The sequence below is a fragment of the Lytechinus variegatus genome, chromosome 8 (genome assembly GCF_018143015.1).
Source record: "Lytechinus variegatus isolate NC3 chromosome 8, Lvar_3.0, whole genome shotgun sequence".
Taxonomy (NCBI): Eukaryota; Metazoa; Echinodermata; class Echinoidea; order Temnopleuroida; family Toxopneustidae; genus Lytechinus; species Lytechinus variegatus.
This window is the reverse complement of record NC_054747.1, coordinates 19,270,737-19,295,057: the sequence shown is the minus strand read 5'-3', so window position 1 is coordinate 19,295,057 and position 24,321 is coordinate 19,270,737. Positions and strand designations below refer to the sequence as shown.

Sequence of the window (24,321 nt, the reverse complement as noted above, 5' to 3'; positions counted from 1 at the left end):
ACATCTTAAATCAAAAATTCAACCTACAATAGATCCCGATCACGCTAGTTTAAAAACATAATGGTCTATCACAAGATAATCGAAGTACATGCACATGTAAACATAATGCAATGTACGTACCCTAGGATTTCCTAGGGTAAGTGCGGGCACAGCCAATTTTACATAGCACGCAGGAAACCGCGGGCCCGTCTAAACGCCCTAGTCTGCTCCCCTTGAATACCCTCGGTTAGACGCGAACGCCCCCTAGGGTGTTTGCGTGCTCGGGCGTGACGTTTCCTGCGATCGGCACTGTAGTACAGCGGGACGGGTTTCAAGGACAGTCAGTGGTCTGGTGTGTCCAAAAATCCAAGATGGCTTCCAAAAATTGAGTTTAAAATGGCTCTTAATAATTCAAATTGACATAGCTCATACCATATCCACCTGGGAGATATTATTTTGGTGTCTAGATCATGGTTTCAATGGTCAAATAATACATTTGGGCGACAGTCATTGGTCCGGTATGTTAAAAAAAAAGATGGCTTCCAAAAATTGAGTAAAATGTTGTTGCTACTTTAAATTGATAGTTTGTTCCATATCAGGGAATATGATTTTTTTTGGGGGGCCTATATCATAGTAAAATGTGTCAAACAATACATTGGGATAAGCTACAAGGACGATTGGTGGTCAAGTATGTCCTAAAATCCACGGTTGCTTTAAAAAAAATACATGTAGTATAAATTAGCTGCTGGTATTTAGAAATGGACATAGTTCATGCAATATCCGTCAGGGGCATATAATTTTGATGTCTATACCATGGTTTTAAAAGTAAAAATAGTTACAAGGACAGTCAGTGGTACAGTATGTCGACAATCCAAGATGGCTTCCAAAAATCGGAGTAAAAAATGACTGCTGCTACTTTAAAAATGGACATAGTTCATATAAAATCCATTTTAAGGGGGTCTTAAAATCATTTAAGACCCCCATTTTTAAAGCCATCTTCGATTTTTTGACATACCGAACTGAATGACCTTTCAACTTAACCCAATGTATTAATTGACCCTTTCAACTCTAGTGTAGACAGCTAAATCATACTTCCAAGGTGTATTACTAATAAACTATGTATACTTTCAAGTAACAACAGTAATTTTACACCCCATGTTTTGAAGTCATCTTGGATTTTTACATACAGACAACTGCCTAGTCTTGTTACTTACCCTAGTGTATTACTTGACCCTATAAACCATATTTGACACCAAACCATATTCCCAACACAGATATAGAAAAAGTTATGACCTTTTATGAGTAACATCAGACATTTTTTACTCCATTTTGGAAGCCATCTTGGAATTTTAGACATATTTTAGACATTAGACCACTGACTGTCATTGCAACTTGTCCTTATATATAATTTGACCCTTGAAACCATAGTTTAGAAACCGAAATCATATGTCACAGGCGGATAAAAAATAAGCTATGCCACTTTTAAGTATCAGCAGCCATTTTAGAATCGATTTTTGGAAGCCATATTGGATGTTTGGTCACACCAGCCCACTAACTGTTCTTAAAACTAGACCTTATGTATTATTTTGACCCTTGAAATCAGTGGTTTCGACACAAAAATCGCATCTCCCACGCCGACATGAAATAAGCTATGTCCGCTTTAAGTAATAGCAATCAATTTAGAATCAATTTTCGGAAGCCAACTCAGATATTTTGACAAACCAGGCCACTGACTGCCTTGTATCTTGCCATAATGTATTGGTTGACCCTTGAAACCAGTAGTTTAGAAATCAAACTCACATCTCACAGGCCAAAATGAAATAAGCTTTGTCCGCTTTAAAGTGGAATGAAACGTTTGGAACAATAAGGCTTGTGACGAAACAGAATCAAAGAATAAGAACAAAGAAAGTTTGAGAAAATCGGACAAATAATGAGAAAGTTATGAGCATTTGAATATTGCAATTACTAATGCTATGGAGATCCTCCCATTGGCAATGCGATAAGGATGTGTGATGTCACATGTAAACAACTTTCCCTTTGATGGACTATAAAGTACCCTCAAAATGTCTGTTTTTTGCCTTTTCTCCTGGTGATACAAACTCTTTATCCATGATATATTCTTTAAAAATCTGTATTACCTGCCCTTCTATAGAAAGAACACATGATCTACTGATAGATGTGATAAAAGAGGCAATTTAAGTGAAATATATACGAAAGTAATTATCGCATTGCTAACATGAGGATCTCCATAGAATTAGTGATCACAATATTCAAACGCTCATAACCTTTTCATTATTTTTCTGATTATTCTCAAACTTTCGTTGGTCTGTTTATTTGATTTTTCTGTTTTCACACAAGCTATCTTGTTCCAAAGGTTTCATTCTCCTTCAATTATTAATAGCCATTTCAGAATCATTTTTTGTTTAATCCATCCCGGATTTTTGCACATACCACTGGCTTTCCTTGTAACTTGGCCCAATGTATTATTTGACCCATTAAACTACGGTATAGATACAAAATAGATACACTGGAGGGATTATAATTCATTCTAGCCTGTATCAACAATTTTTTACCCCCTAGACCATGGGATATCAACCGAAAAAGGATTCTAGGGTGGATAATGAGTTAGCTGTATCAATTTTCAATGAATGGCGGCCATCTTGGACGCCATCTTGAAAATAACAATATTCCCGGATGCGGATTTTGGTAGATTTTTAATATGTTATTCCTGAGGTCAGATAGTAAAAAAAAAACGTCGAAGAATCATTTGTTGCAATTTGTTCCGGGTAAGGATGTTTTTGGTCGTATATTGACCGGTCTAATATGGAAAATACTTGTTGTTTAGGGTGATTTTGAATCCCCAGGGTCGCGCCTGTTATCCACTCGTCAGTGGAAGTGCCCTCCCCTCCCGGTGGGCGAAATTGTTTTTCCCACCGCAGTTGTGGAAGCCAATATGAATATTCATGACTTGCATCTTCGGAATAAGAGTACGCATGCGCGTGGACATGGTTTTCAAAATTATGGTCGTTCGGGTTGCCATGAATGAATCAGCACCTTCATCTTGCCGATACCCTTATATTGGCCTTAGGCTTAGATCTAGATCTATAGGTAGATCCAATTCTTAAGCAGTTATTAACTTGCCGTAAATGACAGGAAAAACTGCTAGGCTACGCTATGGCTACCCTAGCCTAGGCTAGCCCTTGAGGTTAGCGCATAAACTATATCTTAATCTTGACCTGTCTACATATGCATGCGGCTGACCAATGGCATGGTTAACTTAGAATTGGTTAATTCCGAACTTTACATTTACTTGTAAACGTTAGACCATTGAGCTCGGTCGCCTTGCTTTAATAGGTCTATATTCCGTATGTATTTCTAGATATAGATTCTAGTAACACAATTGCCGATTTGGAGCACGGGATATAAAAAAATTAATGGTAAAGAAAATGCAGATTGATCTATTGTATTTTTTTTATCAAGACGGGGATCGAGTTTACTCTGCGATTGCAATAAAATGCAGAGATGTGCGTTGAACATAGATCTAGGCCGTCTACGTGTGTAACAGTTCTGCTTACTGTGCCTGACGTTAAAATACGTTCCATGCTGATCAGAGTCTATCAAGTTCTAGAGCTAGACTAGACTAGATATAAGATAAATTTATTTAGATCTAGGACTAGTTATGTATACGGACTAGGTGGTCCAACATAATAAACGTTAAGTTTGGAATTAACGAGTTTGAAGTTAACAATGGCATGAGTCGGCATTAGACAGGTCCAGATTGGAGATTTTTGTTTAAGAATTGGATCTAGACATAGATCTAAGCCTATAAGGCATATGTAACTAATGTAAGTGCACCGGAACCATCGACGGATCCAGGGGGACTGCGAAGGGTGTGTGTCCCCCCCCCCTTATATTTGAGCGGCGCCTTCGGCGCTGCTCAAAATGAAAAAAAAGAAAAGGCGCCGCTTGAAAAAAAAAATAAAGGAAAGAAAAGAAAAGAATTATTCACTGATAAAAAATTAGCAACAGTAAAGGAAAAACTATCCCCCAGCAAAGCACAATCATATCATCTTCCTTATCTATTACCTACGTTCTTCCCAACAATGTCGCCGGTGGCAGTGCGCTGCCTGCATCTCACTGGCGACAATCAAGAATAATCAGCGCCACCTTAATCTAAATCGGCGCCGGACAAGAATAATCAGCGCTATTTGGTTATAAATCGGCGCCAGTCAAGAAAAATAGGCACTACCAGAATCTTAACCGCCGCCGATCAAGGATAATTAGCGCCACCTAAATCTAAATCAGCGCCGGACAAGAATAATCGGCGCAGGTAAAGAAAAATCGGCGCTGCCTGAGTTCTTAACCGGCGCCGACCATGGATAGGCCTAATGAGAGCCACCTATATCTAAATCGGGGCTGGTCAAGAATAATCGGTGCCAGTCGATTATTAATTAATTGCCACTGCCTGAATCTTACTTCACGTCGGTAAAAATAATCAGCACTACTTGTTTAAATCGGCGCCGGTCAAGACAAATCGGCACTGCCTTTGTCTTAACCGGTGCCACCCAAATTTAAATCGGCGCTGGTCAAGAATGATCAGCGTCCCCTGATCCCAATAAATAGGCGCCGGTAGAATAATGAAGAAGGGCCTATTGCTGACCAAATCTAAATCGGCGCCAGTCAAGAATGATCAGCGGCACCTGGTTATACATTTTATTGATGAATGGTCATAACGATTAACAAAGCTTTTCGCATGTCCTTGGACTGGGACAAGACAGTTGCCCACAGATGTCATGAACGTTTAATTTGTTATTTAAACAAGTGGAAGGCCTCTGGCCGTCTCACCTGCATCACACGATTCCACATAGCAGCATTGCTGACTTTGAAAATTACTATAAATCTAACAAGATGTTCAGTGATACTTGGTTACTCTTATTTTCACGTTTTATGAACTAGACCAATACACTTACAGAGATAGGATGGTAATTCAACAAATACCCCCAACGTGGCCAAATTCATTGACCTCACATGACCTTTGACCTTGATCATGTGACCTGAAACTTGCACAGGATATTCAGTGATACTTGATTACTCTTATGTCCAAGTTTCAAAAGTCAGATCAATAAACTTGCAAAGTAATGATGGTAATTCAACAGATACCCCCATTATGGCCAAAGTTCATTGACCTTTGACCTTGGTCATGTGACCTAAAATGCGCACAGGATGTTCAGTGATACTTGATTACTCTTATGTCCAAGTTTTATGAACTAGACCAACATACTTTTAAAGTTATGATTGTAATTCAATAGATACCCCAAATCGGCCAAAGTTCATTGACCCAAATGACCTTTGACCTTGGTCATGTGACGTGAAACTCATGCAGGATGTTTGGTGATACTTGATTAACCTTATGTCCAAGTTTAATGACCTAGGTCCATATATTTTCTAAGTTATGATGACATTTCAAAAACTTAACCTCAGGTTAAGATTTTGATGTTGATTCCCCCAACATGGTCTAAGTTCATTGACCCTAAATGACCTTTGACCTTGGTCATGTGACATGAAACTCTAATAAGATGTTTAGTAATACTTGATTAACCTTATGGCCAAGTTTCATGAACTAGGTCCATATACTTTCTAAGTTATGATGTCATTTCAAAAACTTAACCTCAGGTTAAGATTTGATGTTGACGCCGTCGCCGTCGGAAAAGCGGCGCCTATAGTCTCACTCTGCTACGCAGGTGAGACAAAAAAAACCCAGGGGCCGATCGCACGAAAGGGTCTTTCCAAGGACCGTCTTTTGTGTCGCCCATCTTTTATGATACGCTATAGGCGGGTTGTTTCTGAAATTTATGATAAAGAATAAGATTCGTTAGTTTGCTTTTAAATCAAATTTTATACAATATCATGATATATCACATAATTTTATAAACAAATATGTTGTTTAATTTAACGGACGAATGAAATATGTTTGCAGAAGATTTATTTAAAATGCGCTTCACATGGCGCATCATAAAAGATGGGCGACACGATAGACGGTCCTTGCAAAGACCCTTTCGTGCAATCGGCCCCTGAATCATACAAAAGTGTAGGGCAAATCCTTTAATCTTAATCTTATTTTCCAATGCTTAGTAAGAAAAGGTCAGTCACCTTTCTTCTTTACACATTCCACATTGTGCCACCTCTTTGGCCTTTAGTGTGAGACAGCTATAGCGTTTAATGAAGATGATTCGATATTTTTGTCAAAAAATACAATAAGATGGTAATGTTACACAGAAATCAGCAAGCGAGATTGTGCTACACAACTCGTTCTTTATTTAAAATCGTGCTCAAATTGTCCGCTTTTGCAGAAAAAATAATGGCCTCATCGCAATAAAAGGGTTAGTACACGAGATTTTGAAATCGCACATAACATGCATAATTTGTGTTACTTTTTGCTTGTTTCTTTCTGTAATAAGTTTTTCAATCTCTCTCTCTATATATGTTTTAGACAGATTATATGTTTAAATTGATGTATATTTTTTGTTATAATGATAAATGTTTAAGTGGACTTCAGGGAATGGTCGTACACAGCAAGGGGAAAGGGTGTGGGCAAATTCCTGATCAGCTGTTGTGAAAACACATTTTTTCCTTGACATTTCAAGAAAACTGATGTGCACCAAACATGATGTGCACCAAATACTTTTACAGCTCGGTCCGTTTACTCTACCGTTTTTTGTTCAAAAATATGTTCGAGTCTTGCCCCCCCCCCCGCAAATATTATCCTATATTTTGAAAAGATTATTTGACAGGGTCAGACTTTACCCGTTTTTCAAAATTTTCTTTTATGGCGGCAGTGCGTTCCCCCCCCCCCTTCGCCAAAAGCTGGATCCGCCTATGAGGGTGCTGATTCAATCAATTTTGTACACGCGTATGCGTACTCTTATTCCGAAGACGCAAGTCATGAATATTCATATCGGCTTCCACAATGCGGTGGGAAAATAACTTTGCCCCCGGGTGTCTCAAAACGATTTTCAATTATGCAATAAATAAAAGTGATACATGAACTATACTCTTTATTTAACCGATAAACTGATGCAACCCCGAAATATAGAGATAAACAAGAAATAGATCCACATTGTGCTGTTTTTTAATCAAAGTGAGCTGCAAGGGTACCCAATTGGATTGATAATGCTTCAAACGCCTTTATAGGAGAGTGAGCTTCAGCAATTAAATAGGCAACTTGATAAGAGCAAAATTGAGATATTATTAATTCGGGTTTTTTTCTTTGAAGTTGATTGTATTGTGGAGTAGTAAGACAAAAGATCTTTTTTAACCTAAAATAATATATCAAAATGTGCTTATTGATACATGAATTGACGAACCATTCTAATTTTCACACAGTGGCAAGTCAATGGAAATGGGAACATTGTACTTGTCAAATTTAGGAATTTAGGTCGTTGAAAAAAGCAATTTCATTTCATGCGTGGTTCATAAATATCAGACCTCAAAGGGGCACCATAAGGCCTATGTCAATAAAAACGCTGCTCTATATTGACTTTCTTTAGCACAATACTTTCTTCTTAATGAAATGGAAAATGGACTGTAACATAACAATACTTTCTATCCCTTACAGTCACAGGTCATAAAAAGGCTCTCGGGAAATGTTACAACCAGCCAATTATAGTGCCCAAAGGACAGTGTGACATATGACTTATACGTCATACTGTCCTTTGGGCACTATCATTGGCTGTTTACGTTTAATGGATTATGGGGGAAAAAGTCATTCAGTCAAAAAATGTAAACTGTGTCGGACCGCATGAAAACCACGTAATAAATTTAGCATTACTCTAAAATGGTACCGGTAAAGTATATCTGCAAATTTGTTAAGTCAAATCAAAGCATTATCATACTGATACAAAGTCAGGTGGGTCGATGTCTTGTGGTGTTTCCGTATGGGTCTATAACACGTATAAGTCAGTTTGTCTGTCCAAAATAAGAAATTTCCCCCTTACCATATTGCGGTGCTCCATTTTGCAGATGCTGTCTTAGAATATTTCTTGGGATTTGTTCATCCTGTCGAAGGTGTTTCATAAACGTTATAGGATTACTATCACTTTGTTGTCTAACGATATCGTAATGTTGACTGTCAGTGAATGGTTTCAGCATACAGATGAGTTCGTGGTCGGAAAGTGTCGCACACAGATTCTTATGTTTATCATTTCCGAATCTCTCACGCCAATATGTCTCAAGAGCTGCTCGTCCCCCATAACGAATGATGCGACATAGTTCCTCTCTAGATATTCCTGTAACTGTACAAAAAAGCATAATAGACAAAAAAAAATTTTATTGCTCATTGTTTTCTCAGTGCTATTGAAATATCGCTCTCAACTGTTTCTTGTCAATGGCTGTCGGACGGGATTTCTCGATCCTACATCACTTTCACCCCCCCCCCCTTCCCCCTTTTTTCATCACATTTGACAGTTATATCTGCATCCGCAGTTACGCGATTGAATTTGGTTGTAAATGTTTATTTTTCCTTTTTTTCACTTACCATATTTCTCCGCTGGTTTTGTTTCAGGCATACTTGTTTCTTTTCGTGGAATATCGGATTGCATTCCCTTTGTCCCTCTTGCTAGGTTTTCGTAGTTTGCAGATTGCTGAGCCAGAGGAGTGTCATTCCCAGATTTCTCTTTGATATGGTTAAAGTTTATTAGAAGAGTAAATCACACACATAGATTAAATAAAGTGGTTCTAAGAATGTCAAAAGCAAGTTTTCACAAGAATACGCAGAACGCTTTTAAGAACATAGGAAATGTATTATGAAATGTCCTTTTTTTAAATGAGCAACCAAATGGTCCGTTTGGAGGTGAAAATTTGTGAATCAAAGGACATAATTTTGCCATTTTTCGTCAGCTCCGAAACTTATGACAACTACTGTTCCGGTTCCCGCAATTTTTGACAAAGACCTCCAAGCTGTTCATTGTCGTTTGACAGGCATTTTCAATATTTCACTGTGTTCTAAAATTGGTTCCACATGTCTGTGCAAACACTACCACAAACTTTGGAGTTTTTTTTTTCCAGCAAGCACTTCAAAACATCTCAAACGGAATATTACATCTTGTACCCACTGACATACAGATGAAGACTAAGGAGCATGACCCTCCTCCCCCCCCCCCCACCCTCAGTATAGACAAAAACATAATTTGAAAATTATGTCTCTTTTGAGGGGTAACAGATGTAGAATCTTCACAAAATAAACAGTCTAAGCTTGTAGCCTGGTGCCAAGTCTTTGATTTATTATCTGTAGTTCAAAAAGACTGAGAGACAAACAAGATTATTACGCATGCGCAGCGGAATGGAGTGAACGCGCCATTTTTGAGCTCTCGCCACCTTGTTATGTTTCACCATTATTTTCTATTTGGAACCACTAAATGCGGTGAGTGAACTTATTCTACTTGAAACTGACTGTGCTTGGGAATCATTGACCTTAGAAAACATTTTCTACCTCATGAAGAAAACCTATGATTTGAGAAGCAAAATGCCGGGACCAGCTCAACGTAATGCGAACGCTACACAAAGCCAACGCCCTAAATCGCCAGTTACTAATACGAGTGTTACAGTGCCACGTATGCAGTCTGAAGACTCGCCATCGATTCAACCTACACTTGCAGACCTCCAAAAATCACTGAGTGAGTTTTCTGGCAAGGTTTGCACCAAATTGGATGAGATTCACACAGATATTACGTGCATGAAAAAGAAAATGGCAGATTTGGAGGCAGCAGTGGCTGACAACGCGGCTCGAGTCTTAGACATCGAAAAGGGTAAGCTTCCTGAAATGGGATCAAAGCTGCAGAAAGAGATCGATCTACTGAACGAGAAGTTATTGCTTTCGGAAATCTACCACAGGAAGGCAAACCTTCTTTTTTATGGCATAGAAAAAAGGCCTAATGAAAATGTAGAAAGGGCTCTACGTGAAGCTTTTAAAGCCATTGGCTTGAGTGGAGAAGAAGCTGAATCAATTGCTCTCAACAATGCTCATCGTCTACCCAACAGGAACGAGCACAACTTGTAACAAATAATGCTCCCCAGCCAATAATTGCTAAATTCATCTACATGGCTCAGAGAAATCGATTGTTGTCTGCTTTCGAGGGAAGAACCGTCAACCGCCGAGGAAATGATCAGGAAATCGCCAGGCCTAATCCACGGATCACCGTACGCACAGACCTACCACCGGCACTCAAAGCACAACGAAGCATCCTAGCGACCAAAGCATACAACCTGCGGAAAGAGAACAACTTATCTACTAAGATAGTGGTTACTGGCACCAAAGTCGCACTCCTCACGAAAGAAAAGAACTCCACAGCTGAATGGAAGGCCTACAAAGAATAACTTGGTGAGTTTAAAGTCATCATTAACTAACCATCTCGACGTATTGACTCATCACTATTTTGCCTTCCTTGGCTTCTTGCACCAGCTCCATTATATTGTTTTTAATCGCTCACCAATGCTATTATAAATTTATATCGATATAAAATATGTGTTAAGGGAAAAGTACCATCCTACCTGTTGTGATATTGCCATGTGTGCTTTTCGATTGATGGTGAAGTTCTTATTCTTTTTTACGGAATAGTCTATGTATTTTCATACACCAAAAAATAAATAACAGGAAAAATCCAAATGTGTACCTGTACATAATGTGGATATTTGGTTTTGACCTATAGGCTAAAGTAAGTTGAATACTTCCAATCGATTACTCCCAATTTCCATCAAAATAGTGATATATAAAAAAGTACAAACTTACTTTTTTGTAATGATGCCACATGGTGAATTTCTCAACCCTTCTGTATTGAAAGGACAACATGTTTCATTTATTAAACTACAAAGTAATTCAAAATATGTAAAGGCTAAACAAATTGAATACTTACAATCGATTGCTGGAACTCCCCCTGAGAATGTAACTTTCATGATTAATGGCTTGCTATTCGAATACCAGCAGTCGATTGCTAAAGTCAATTGAACTTGTACAATCGATTACAGGTCCTTTATTTTGTTATGTATCTTACCAAGCTACACTCATGAAGCACCATCAGACAAGTATAATCAAGACTGACTAAAATTTCAGCAATTAGTGTATTGGTTACAATGCTCATCAATTCCGTTAAAAACTTACCTCAATGGATTTATATATGTAAAGGAAAATTGATCATTTTCTGTATGCGATTTGACTTATTGTGAATCAAATCTATCATAAATTTATATCAACATAGAATATGTGTTGAGGTAAAAGTACCAACTTACCTGTTGTGATGTTGCCATGTGTGCCTTTCGAATGATGGTGAATTTCTCAATCTTTTTTACGAAATGGTCTATATGTTTTCATACACCAAAAGAAAAAGAAATGATCCAGAATGTGTGCCTGTACATGTTTTGGATTGTTTTTGTTTTAGCCTGTTTGCCGAAGTAAGTCGAATACTTCCAATCGATTACTAGCACCTGTAAATTTACATCAATATAGTGATAAAAAAGTACCAACTTACTTTTTGTAATGTTGCCATGTGTGAGTTTCGACTTATGGTGAATTTCTCAACCCTTTTGTATTGAATGGACAACACTTTTTTTTTTCATTTATTAAACTACTTAATGATTCAAAACAGCAAAGGCTAAACAAATCAAATATTTACAATCGATTGTTGGAACTCCTACTTGAGAAAGTAACTTTCAAGATTAATGGCTTGCTATTCGATTACCGGCAATCGATTGCTGCCAAGTTCACCATTTCATACACTTATTGCATTCTAGATGGCTTGATGCCTGCTTTATTTTCGCCTTTGGTGATATTGCAATCTTCGAAGTCAATGCGTAGCAAAATTTAGTATAACAATGCAGGTAAAGTCAATTGAACTTGTACAATCGATTACAGGTAGTTACTTTGTTTTGTCAAGATATGTAAAGGCTAAACAAATCGATTACTTACAATCGATTGCTGAAACTTCCACTTGAAAAATAACCTTCAAGATTAATGACTTGCTATTTGATTACCGGCAATCGATTGCTGCCAAGTTCACCATTCCATACAATTTTTGCATTCTAGATGGCTTGATGCCTTCTTTATTTTCGCCTTTCGCGATCTTGCAATCTTAGACGTCAATGCGTAGTAAAATCTAACATTACAATGCAGGTAGACTCGGTTGAACTTGTACAATCGATTATAGGTCGTTTCATTATTTTGCCTCTAATAATGGATACTAAATATAAGTGACGACATTTTCTAATGAGTTGTGTTATATTAATCAATCCGCTTTATTATATAATCATGTTAATGCAGAATGGATTGTTCTAAAAATATATATCTTACCAAGCTACCATCATGAAGCACCATCAGACAAGTTTAATCGAGACTGACCAAAATTTCAGCATTTAGTGTATTGATTATATTGCTCATCATTTCCGTTGAAAACATACCTCAATAAATTTATATCTGTAAAGGAAATTGGTCTTACCATGTAGGCGATTCGACTTATTTTCAATCAATTCTATTCTAAATTTATATCAATATAGAATATGTGTAAAGTGAAAAGTATCAACTTACCTGTTGTGATGTTGCCATGTGTGCTTTTCGTATGATGGTGAATTTCTCAATCTTTTTTACGAAATGGTCTATATGTTTTCATACACCAAAAGAAAAAAAAATATCCAGGATGTGTGCCTGTACATGTTTTGGATTGTTTTGGTTTTAGCCTGTTTGCCGAAGTAAGTTTAATACTTCCAATCGATTACTAGCACTTATAAATTTACCAACGAAATTTACATCAATATAGTGATAAAAAAGTACCAAGTTATTTTTGTAATGTTGCCATGTATGGGTTTCGACTTATGGTGAATTTCTCAACCATTTTGTATTGAATGGACAATTTTTTCATTCATTAAAGTACATAATGATTCAAAATATGTAATGGCTGAAGAAATACTTACAATCGATTGCTGGAATTCACTCTTGAGAAAATAACTTTCATGATTAATGGCTTACTATTTGATTTCCAGCAATCGATTGCTGCCAAGTTCACCATTATGTACACTCTTTGCATTCTGGACGGCTTTATGCCTGATTTATTTTTTGCCTTTTGTGATATTGCAATCTTTTAAATTAATACATAACAAAATTTAACATTACAACACAGGTAAAGTCAGTCGAACTTGTGCAACCGATTACAGGTAGTTACATGTACTTTGCTTTGTTTATAATAATGGATACTAAATTTAAAAAAAAAAAAAAAAATCAATGTTAAAGTGTCAGTGACCTTACTCATTATGATATTTTTGTGTACGTAATCGTTGAATGATCTATGTAGCTATACTTGTTAGGTACTGTATATAGCTAATTATTGTAATGTTGTAGGAAAAAAACAATTTGTCTAATTTATTTTCAATATACGAAAGAACCTTTAAATACTTTTTGCTGTCAATATTCTTGCATGTACATGCTCAGTGGTATTTATTTTAAATCACTTTAGTATATAACTGTCTCTGTATCCATTTTTCTCAAAGGCATTGTACTAGCCTTGCCTCGCACCACATGTTTGCTTAATTTCGTTAATTGTAATCCAACAAGAAATACTCTTTAATACCTGTACTGAATTTAATCGATCTGTTACCCGCAATTTTACACTGCATGTATTCCGATTTTTACTATTCTTTTTAATTTATGTTTGGTTCTTTGACTAAGGTTTATCGATAGATTTCTATAGAATTATTTAGACAGGTTTCATTTCTTTATTCACTTTTGTGATTACAACAATTCTGGTTCTACTTTCTGTTAACGTTAAGGTGGCCAGATGCTCGCAGGTTAGGACTTCATTGACCTCCCGTATGATTTGCTATCATTGTCATCATCATCATTACCACCACCACCATCATCATCATCATCATCATCACCACCACCACCATCATCATCATCATCATCATCATCATCACCACCACCATCATCATCATCATCATACTGTTCCGGCACAGAAAATTTACATACAAATCAGTTATCATATCTTCGATCTTAAAATCTTGGTAATATCGTTTTTTCTTCACGAGTAATGACATAGACATTTTTTCTATTTTCAATACAAACAATGCATCATGTAATAAATATTACTCAACTGAAGATTTTACTTCTAAATTTAGAGACACAGAACACAAATTCAGTTTGCTTCACGTTAATGCCAGAAGTTTGAACAAAAACTTTGAATCATTGGAATCATTACTCTTTACTCTAAATAATTTCAAATTCTCCATTATCGGTGTCACGGAAACATGGCTTCATAATAATTCACCTAACATATTCAACTTGCAAAACTATAATCTTATAAGGCGAGATCGTGAAGATCAAAGAGGAGGTGGTGTAGCATTTTACATCAATGAACATTTGCAGTTTAAAATAAGAAAAGAAATATCATCAAAACAAAGTGAAACTCTATTCTTAGAAATCATGAAGCCGAAAGGCAAAAATATAATTATTGGATTAGTTTACAGACCCCCTCATGGCAATGCAAATTTATTTTGCGAAGAGCTTGAAATATGCCTTCATACCATAACAAAAGAAGATAAACAAATATATCTAATGGGTGATTTTAACATTGACCTGTTATCCCAAAATAATGACAACGATTTATTCCTACATACTATGCATTCATTTGGTTATTATCCCCACATAGATCAACCGACCAGAATTGATAGCCATTCATCAACACTTATCGACAACATATTTTCAAACATACTAAACAGAGATACTTCCAGCGGACTAATAATATCTGATATAGCTGATCATTTACCGGTTTTCTTATTATGTGATAATGATATTTCAAAAGAAAATTCACCTAAATCTACAATGTATAGTAAAGAATCCCCAATAAATATTGAATCGTTTAAAAGTGATCTTGCGATTGAGGAATGGTTAGATGTATTTAATGAGTCAAATTCAGATATTGCTTACACAAATTTTAACCAAAAATTGCAGAAATATTACGATAAAAATTTTCCTCTATCACCTATCAAAAAAAGAAAAGCAAAAATGCCATGGATTACTAAAGCTATTCTACGATCCATACATACCAGAAATAAACTATACAAGACATTTTTAAAGAACCCTTCTATTCAAAACAAAAATAAATATAAAACTTATAGAAATAGACTAACCAATATAATTCGGGCTTCTCGCAAATTGTTTTATTCCGAGAAACTTAACAAAGTTAAATCAAACATGAAAGCCACATGGGAGATCATCAATGATTTGATTGGCAAGAAACCCAAAGTATTACCTAAAGACAATTTCACAGTTCATGCTGCTGCAATAAATTCAGATGATGTAGCTGATACCTTTAATTCCTTTTTCGTTAACATAGGACCCTCTTTGGCAAACAACCTTGCCAGACCAAACCAAAGTTTTGCAAAATTTCTTCCCACACCCATCAATTCTTCCCTATTCTTTAACCCCACAAATGTTCAGGAAATAATTGAAATAACAAAAAATCTCAAATCCAGCAAATCAAAGGGATATGATAGAATTAGTACTTTCCTCCTTAAGCAGATCATACATTATATTGTCACTCCATTGTGTCATATTTTTAATCTGTCGATCAGCACCGGTAAATGTCCAGATCCCCTTAAAATTGCAAAGGTAAATCCTGTTTTAAAAAAAGACAATCCACATGAAATAACAAAGTATAGGCCTATTTCTATTCTCCCCAGCATATCCAAAATATTAGAGAAGATTATTTACAAAAGACTTTATAAGTTCCTAGATACTTTTCAGTTTCTAAATTCAAACCAATATGGATTCAGGAAAGGGCATTCAACTGATCAGGCTTTAATACAAATATACGATAAAATTACAAATGCAATGACAAATAAAGAACACATAATAGGAGTATTCATGGACCTAAGCAAAGCATTCGACACTCTTGACCACCAGATTTTACTTAAAAAACTTGAAAATTATGGAATTCGGGGAATCACACTATCATGGTTTGAGAGTTATTTGACTGATAGAAAACAATATGTCACTCACAATAATATTTCTTCTAATTTTCAGACAATAAAATGCGGAGTTCCACAAGGATCGATCCTTGGCCCCCTACTTTTCCTTATATATATTAATGATTTGACTACTGTAACGCCTTTATTATCATTTGTATTATTTGCCGATGACACAAACATTTTTTGTTCACACACTAGCTTAGAAACTTTAGTAGATACATTTAATCGTGAATTACCTAAACTATCTTTATGGTTTAAATGTAATAGGCTATCACTTAATATAGACAAAACAAACTTTATGTATTTTAAGCATACAAGTTCACATATTACTGAGTTTCCATACGACATAAGCATAGATAATATTCCACTCAAAAGGAAAAAAGAAACAAAGTTTTTAGGTGTCACAATAGATGAAAATTTAAATTGGAATGAACATATACGTTGTATAACTACTAACATCTCCAGAAACGTAGGTGTACTTTACAAAATGAAAAACATAATTCCTCATACTAGGAAGGAAAATGGCGGCGCGTTTCGTGCGGATGTGATTTCCGTAGCGAGCAATTTCAGACAGGAATTATAACCGGGTGACGAATCAAAGTGACATTAAAATTGTTGATTTTTAGCGATCTTTTTCTTCTGTGACACTCTGCTATACATCTATTTATTTACTGGAGCTATTTTTACGTACAATCATGGAATCTGCTTCACCTCTTTCGAAGAAGTTTAAGTTAAACGACGAGCATGTGGACGTAGCGAAACCTCTTCGTGACTCCCCCGGGATTGCCGGGGACACTGCAGTCAACATCTCCTCAGCCAAGAGGGGCATTCTGCCATGCAGCTCACCAACGCCCGCACCGCCCGGTGAGTTATCAACGAGTGAGCAGGCACCACAGTGGTTTATTAAGTTTTTCTCAGACTTTGAGGATAGACAGGATGCACGCATAGAGTCTATTCTCGATAGAAAGTTAGGAGATCTTACCTCAAAGGTCACCGAACACGAGGAGAAGATCGAAGGTCTGGGTTTTGAGGTTGACAATCTGAAAGCGTCTCTCAATTCATTGAAAGAAGAGAATGGGAAACTGGAGCAGAAGATTGACGATCTGGAGAACCGCTCCCGTAGAAACAATCTGGTGATTTTTGGTATTCAGGAATCCAACAAGGAGAACTGCAAACAGAAGGTAGCAGATTTCCTGAGGTTCGCAAATGTGCCGGAAGGAGTCATCCAAGACATCCAGAGATGTCATCGTACGCCTACTTACCTCCCACAGCCCCAGGGAAATGTCAATTCATCAAGACATCCTAGGAGGATCCACCTAGGTTTTGCTTCTTACATGCTTAAAGAGAATGCACGGAAAGCTTGCATCGACAAGTTAAAGATGACCAAGTCAGTCTACAACGAGCAGAAGGTTTTCGTCGCAGAGGACCTGTCACACCGTGTGCTCCAGCTGAGGAAGAATAAGGCAGTCTCATTCAAGCGGCTGAAAGACGAAGGCAAAAAGCCATTCTTTGTTTTTCCTGATAAACTCTGCTACAGGGATGCGGACGGGAAGCTGATCAACGTATAACTGAACATTAAACACTACACACACTATAAGATTCCAGTTGTATTATCCAGTTTTTGTCACATTTGTTATGAAGAACTTCAACGCTGATATGAATTATTTACATGTAAACATGTATTGTGGGCAGTTTTGGCCTTACAATTTTTTGGTACTGTAGGCCTAATACTATTTCGCTTAAAAATATTTTTGTTTGTTGGTCATTTTTACAGTAAATCTTTTGGTTAGGTTTATCTGTTCGGATTGGTCTAGAAATGTTTCTTCCTTTTGTGAAGTGAATGTTTGAAATGATTTAGATTTTATCAGATGGTCATCTGTTATACAGTATTGATTCGAAAGCTTCAGAGGTATTTTTTATGCTTGCATATGTATATACTATTGCGGTTCGAATGTCACAGTATGCATTGCTGTTCAAATGTTACAGAATACAGTTGGTAAGTCAGGTATTTTTTAAAAGAAAATCTATTTCCTGTTTGGGATTGCTATATCCCCTGTTGTTTGCATTTTTGGTTTTGGCTGTGATGTGATTTGAGGCCATCTCCTTCGATTTAGTGCAACCCATTTTTTTTTGTTTTTTGGTACTGTAATTATCTTTATTCATGTTAATTTTTCCAATTTATTTTATGTTGTGGCAGAATGTTTTTTTCATTAGGAGTAGTGTGCTCAATGCAGTTTTCTTGTCAATTTGTTTTCACAGTGGAGTTCAACATACATGTACATGTAGTATTCAAATATCTTGGCTTTTAGTATTTGTGTTTAATCCAGATCCTACACCATGGCTTTAAAGTTGCATACTTTTAATTGTCGTGGATTGCAAGATTTTCATAAAAGAAAGAAGATTTTCCACTATTTGAAAAGTTTGGGTTCAGATATTATCTTCCTACAAGAAACACATTCAGATAAAAAAGATGATATGTTATGGAAAACTCAGTGGGGCGAACTGGCTTTTTTTTCAAGTTTTAATTCTGCCAGTAGGGGAGTAGCAATTCTTATTAGAAAAACTGTCTCTGTTCAGGTTCATTCTGTATTCAGTGACCCTGATGGGAGATTTATTGTATTAAAGGCATGTTTAAATGAATTACAATTGACTTTAGTTAACATATATGCACCAAATAAGGATGACCCAGACTTCTTGTTAAAAGTTTTTGCTGAAATAGATAAATTAAGCAGTCCCTTCCTAATCATAGGTGGAGACTTCAACTTAGTAACTAGTCCACTTGACTACCAGGGTACAAGACCAAAGCATTCAAACAAAAATTCTAGTGAAATGCTGTCTATTTTAATGGAAGATATTGGACTAATTGATGTGTGGAGACACTTTCATCCTAACTTACGACAGTATACTCGTCACCAAAAATCCCCGAGGGCTTTATCCAGACTTGATTTTATTTTAGTTTCTAGTAACTTTATAGATAATTGTGTCAGTTCTAAAATAATTCCTGGAATACAATCTGATCATTCTATGGTACAAATTTTATTTAATGACAATCAACCCAAAAGGGGCAGAGGTTTTTGGAAAATGAATTGTCACTACCTTCATCACGATGATGATTTTGTTAAATTAATCAAGGATACAATCAATGATTTCAAAGAAAATCATAAAAATTCTGACTGTAATCCAAACATATTGTGGGACTCCCTGAAGTGTGTTATTACAGGTGTTAGTATGGAATATTCATCTAGGAAGAAGAAAGAAAGAAATAATGAAAAAAATAAGTTACTGCTTGACATTGATAAGATTAGACTTCAAATTTCCAATAATGTTCCATCTCCCAATGATGATTTTCTTTTGACAAAGTTAGAAGAACTTGAAGAAAAATTGAATAAAATTTATGATTTTGAGACAAAAGGGTTAATTACACGTTCCAGGGCTAGATGGGTAGAGGAAGGAGAGAAAAGCACTAAATATTTCTGTAATCTAGAGAACAGGGGCTGGCATAAGAAAAATATTTCTAGGCTTAAAGACTCTAATGGTAGCCTAGTAACTGACCCAGTTGGGATTTTAGGAGAAATCCAAAATTTTTATAGTAAGCTATACTCTTTTCAGGATGATGCTAGAGGATTAATTGATGAAAAGGAAATTAATGATTCTCTCTTTGATAAAATCAATATTCCACAATTATCTGAAGACCAGAAATCATTTTTAGACACCCCTCTTACAATACAAGAACTGTATAATGTCATTAAGTCCATGAGTATGAATAAAACCCCTGGTTTTGATGGTATACCTGTTGAGTTTTACATGGTATTTTGGCCTGATATAAGCGATTTACTTCTAAAATCTCTGAATTTCTCTTTACAAAATGGTATTTTGTCCTCTTCACAAAGGAATGGAATAATCACTCTCCTCCCTAAAAAGGATAAGGACCCTCTCCTCATAAATAATTATCGACCTATTACGCTATTGACAACTGACTATAAAATTGTGGCGAAATGCTTTGCAAACCGTCTTAAGCATTGTTTACAAGATCTTATCCACATCGATCAGTCAGGTTTTCTGAAAGGTAGGAATATTGGTCACAACATTCGATTAATTTTAGACATAATTGAGTACACTGAAACAAATAGTATTCCTGGATCTATACTGTTACTAGATATTGAGAAAGCTTTTGATAGTGTCTCCCACAATTTTCTATTTCTAACCCTAGAAAAGTTCAATTTTAGCAAAGATTTTATAGACTCAATAAAGACATTATACAGCGCGTCCCAAAAAAAATGTCCCTCTGTCATAGGACTGGATTAATTCTAAAATGTGGAAGGATTGTCAAATAAATGTTCATGAGTAGAAAGCTCATTTCATGATCTAACTTCTATGAAAATTTCATTGGTCGCGCTTCAGCGGTTTTGAATACACACTCTGTTACGTAACAGTGGTGCATTTTAGCCCATTCCAAGTTTGCAGTATTGATGCATTTCTTCATTTGTCTATGGCATGTTAACCCCCATTCTTACATCCAGGATCTTAGCAGGGATATTTCCCTAATCATATCCAGGCTCATTAAATCATAAACTTGAGCATGTTCAGAAGGACAAGAAACATAAAAATTAAGTTTGTTTGATGATTGATAAGGGGAATCAGTGCACCAATTTTAAAGAAAAGTGAATGATGGATGGGTAAAATAAGCTGAAAAAAGGGGGAATCCACAAGTTAATCACCCTTTGCGTAAAGGATTTTTACCATAGAAAATTTTGACTTTTTCTTTTAAAAAGTTACATTGAATTATTAAACTTGACCTCAGTAGCTTATTAACAAAAAAAATAAATTAAAACAAAGATGCAGTATTGTTGGAATTATGCATGAAACAGACATGACCTGTTGTCTCGATCATTGTGCATCTCCCGTTTTTCAAACATGAAATGTACTGTCAAATACTGTTTTCGCCCTTCTGAACATGCTCCAGGTTGTGATTTGACGAGCTTGGTTAGATCATGGAGATTTCCCTGGTCAGATCAGGGAATTCCTTGGTCAGAACAAGGAGATAGAGTTAATATCTCCTTGGTCAGAATGGTCAAAGGGGGTTGATATGCAAGAAAATGCAGAACACAGAGCATTGCTGCATGCATACAAACTTGGAATGGGCTGAAAAGCACCACTGTTACATAATAGGCTGTGTATTCAAAACCACTGAAGCGAGACGAATGAAATTTTTATAGAAGTTAGAACAAGAGATGGGCTTCCTATATTTATACATTTCATTGAGAATAATTTTTATTTTTGGAAGTTATTTAGCCGCATATCAGAGGGACATTTTTTTTGGGACGCGCTGTATTCTGAAAACAAGGTCGCCAGTCATATGTTTTGAATAATGGCTTCCTTACAGAACGCATCCCTATGGAAAGAGGAATTTTTCAGGGGTGTCCTATCTCTCCATATTTATTTTTACTTGTTATAGAGATCATGTCCCTTTCCGTTCGACAAAATAATTTGATTAAGGGTATCCTGGTAAAAAATCAAGAAGTCAAGATCTCCCTGTTTGCTGATGACTCTGTTTGTTTTTTGGATGGCACAGACAGTTCGTTTTCTCAACTTTTTGAAACCTTACGTAAATTTGGTAAATTTTCAGGGTGTAAAATAAATTTTAGCAAAACTGAAGCTGTTTGGATAGGTTCAAAAAAGGGAAATCAAGTTTTCCCTTATGCAGATCGTGGTATTTCGTGGAAGAACTCTCAATTTAAGTGTCTTGGAATTACTTTTTGTCTGAATGTTTCCTTAATTTATGATCTGAACTACAAGGAGAAATTGAAAAAATTGGAGCAAACTTTAGACTGCTGGAGAATGAGAAACCTTTCATTAATTGGCAGAGTTTGTGTTATCAAAACCCTCGTGTTACCACAATTAATATATCTATTTTCGGTTCTCTCTATTAAATTACCCTGTTCCTTTTTTAAAACATTGAATAAATTGTTTTTTAAGTTTATTTGGAATGGAGGTAAAGATAGAATACAGAGAAAGATAATGGGTAATGATTATATTCAAGGAGGTCTCAAGATGGTTGACCCCCTTTCCTTTGCAACTGCTCAAAAACTTGTTTGGGTGAAATTATTACTAGATGATGATTTTGATGCTCCATGGAAACATATTGAAGTGTCGTGTTTGGAAAAGTTTAACCAAAATGTTCAATTTCTGTGGGAAACTCATGCTCCTGAGAGTGTATTAAATTCCTTGGGTAATATTCAACTAGCTGAATCTTTAAGAAGTTGGTACATTTTTAGAGAAGAAGCTACTATTGAATTTTATGACAAAAAGTTTTCTGAATTAGGCGCTTGTCAAATTCTGTGGTATAATAGATCAATTCGGTCTAAATCTAAATCTCATTTATTCTATCCATGTTGGTATAGTAAAAACGTTTTGACAGTATCTGATTTATTTGATCCACCTCTACCTGGCCATAAATTATTTGAAGAACTTATATTAGATTTTGATATCCCTGCTACAGACAGGAGGAAATTTAATTTTTTAATTAAAAATATACCAGAAGAGTGGATGAAGAATTTTGATCCTGATATGGTTGGTGTCCATGAAACAATTGTCCATAAGCTAGTAAACACTAAAAAAGTCCCCAGAAATACTTACAAATTATTGCTTGGTTCTCACACTCCAAACAAAAGATATGCTTTTTGGAATGAAAATTTACCTGTACCAGTTGGTATTGACTGGGGAAAGGTCCACAATACTAATTTCTTGTGCACTATTGATACCAAATTAAGGTCATTTTACTTCAAGATTTTCCACAAAGCAATTGCATTAAACGATTTTCTTTATAAGATTAAACGAAAAGATTCACCTAATTGCTCCCTATGTAATAAAAAGGAGGAAACAATGGTCCACCTTTTTTGTGAATGTGAATTGGTTACCCCAGTTTGGCAGAACCTTCTTGCTATAATTTCTCAGAAAAACAAATCTGTCATTATTGTAACCAACTTTGAAAAACTATTTGGAATCTGTAATGACAAATTCATTTCATATTTATTTTTGTTATTGAAATACCACATTTTCATTTGCAAATTCAAGAACCATCTTCCCAATTCATCAGCTTTCAGGTCCCTTGTTAAAAAACAGAAAGAAGTTGAATTTTACTTGGCAAAGAAGAAAAACAAACTAACTGCTCACTTTAAGAAATGGCGCTTTGAGATTTAATTTTCCCTTGCAATCCCCTGTGTAAACCTAAAATTAATACGTATTCTGCTTAAAAGTGTCTTTTTATTTCAGTTTTTGTATAAAATGCCACATCTAATGTTTGCCTATTCCCATGATACTGATAGTGCTGCATGTATATGTTCATTTACAATGTGATACTTGTATGTACTGCTATTATGTAAACTCTTGTTTACCTCAAGGGCGAACTCCGAGCGTATGCGCGTGACCTCCTGACCTACAATTCCCACCATTGTTTTCGGTCGGTGAACAATTTTTAGAATGTACACATGTATTTGTAGAGTTCGCATATTGAATGGGCTGGACTGAACAGGGTCGAGTGGTGGAGCGATTTTTTGGTTTACTGTATGTTGTTGGTGCGGTGTACTTGGAAGTGATGAAAAATTGTAATGCCTCGGGGGGGGGGGTTGAAAGGAGAAAGTGCGAAAGAGAGAGAGAGAGAGAGAGAGACAGTTGGGGGGGTGCCTGGGTGTTGGCGGTGGAAGGCAATTTGTATTTTTACATGAATCGCCCTGCCGTTCGACTTTGTTTATTCCAGCCATAGCTGCGCGTTGTTTACCTGTTTTTTGTAGGTCTTCGATGTCAGTGAAATAGTAACTTTCTGGAGGTTTGTAAACTAAGGTCTGTACACTGGCCATCCTTTTCTGTCTCGGAACTTCGCTTTTGATCAATGCACCATTTTGCTATTATTCTGCCTTGATTTTGTTTTCTAATCATGTAAAAATTGTTTGTATATATTGTGATCCTCGATGATTTTCCAATAAAAATATAATTAAAAAAAAACATAATTCCTCATACTACACTCGTTTTACTCTACAATTCATTGATATTGCCGTATATATCGTACTACAATATAGTTTGGGCAACGTGTGCAAAAACTAAAATTAATACAATATATTTATTACAGAAAAAAGCAATTCGAATTTGTACTAATTCGCAATATTTATCACACACAAATCCATTATTCCATAAACTAAAGACTCTAACTATTTTTGACATAAATTCATTTCAAAGCTTACTGCTTATGTTCAAATACGTAAATAACATGCTCCCACCTTCATTTCACAATTTTTATACTATGAACACATCTATCCATTCATACCCTACGCGGAACTCTTC

General features: G+C 36.0%; 1 protein-coding gene across 1 annotated transcript in view; it reads right to left on the bottom strand.

Moving 5' to 3' along the window:
- LOC121419539 overlaps positions 1-24,321 on the bottom strand; it is a 63,594-nt gene that overhangs the window by 12,391 nt on the left and 26,882 nt on the right. The window contains exons 10-11 of the mRNA XM_041613994.1: positions 8,513-8,650; positions 7,974-8,270 (exon numbers count right to left, since the gene is read on the bottom strand). Coding sequence (XP_041469928.1) covers positions 7,974-8,270; positions 8,513-8,650 — 435 coding nt within the window. The remainder of the gene's footprint in view (positions 1-7,973; positions 8,271-8,512; positions 8,651-24,321) is intronic.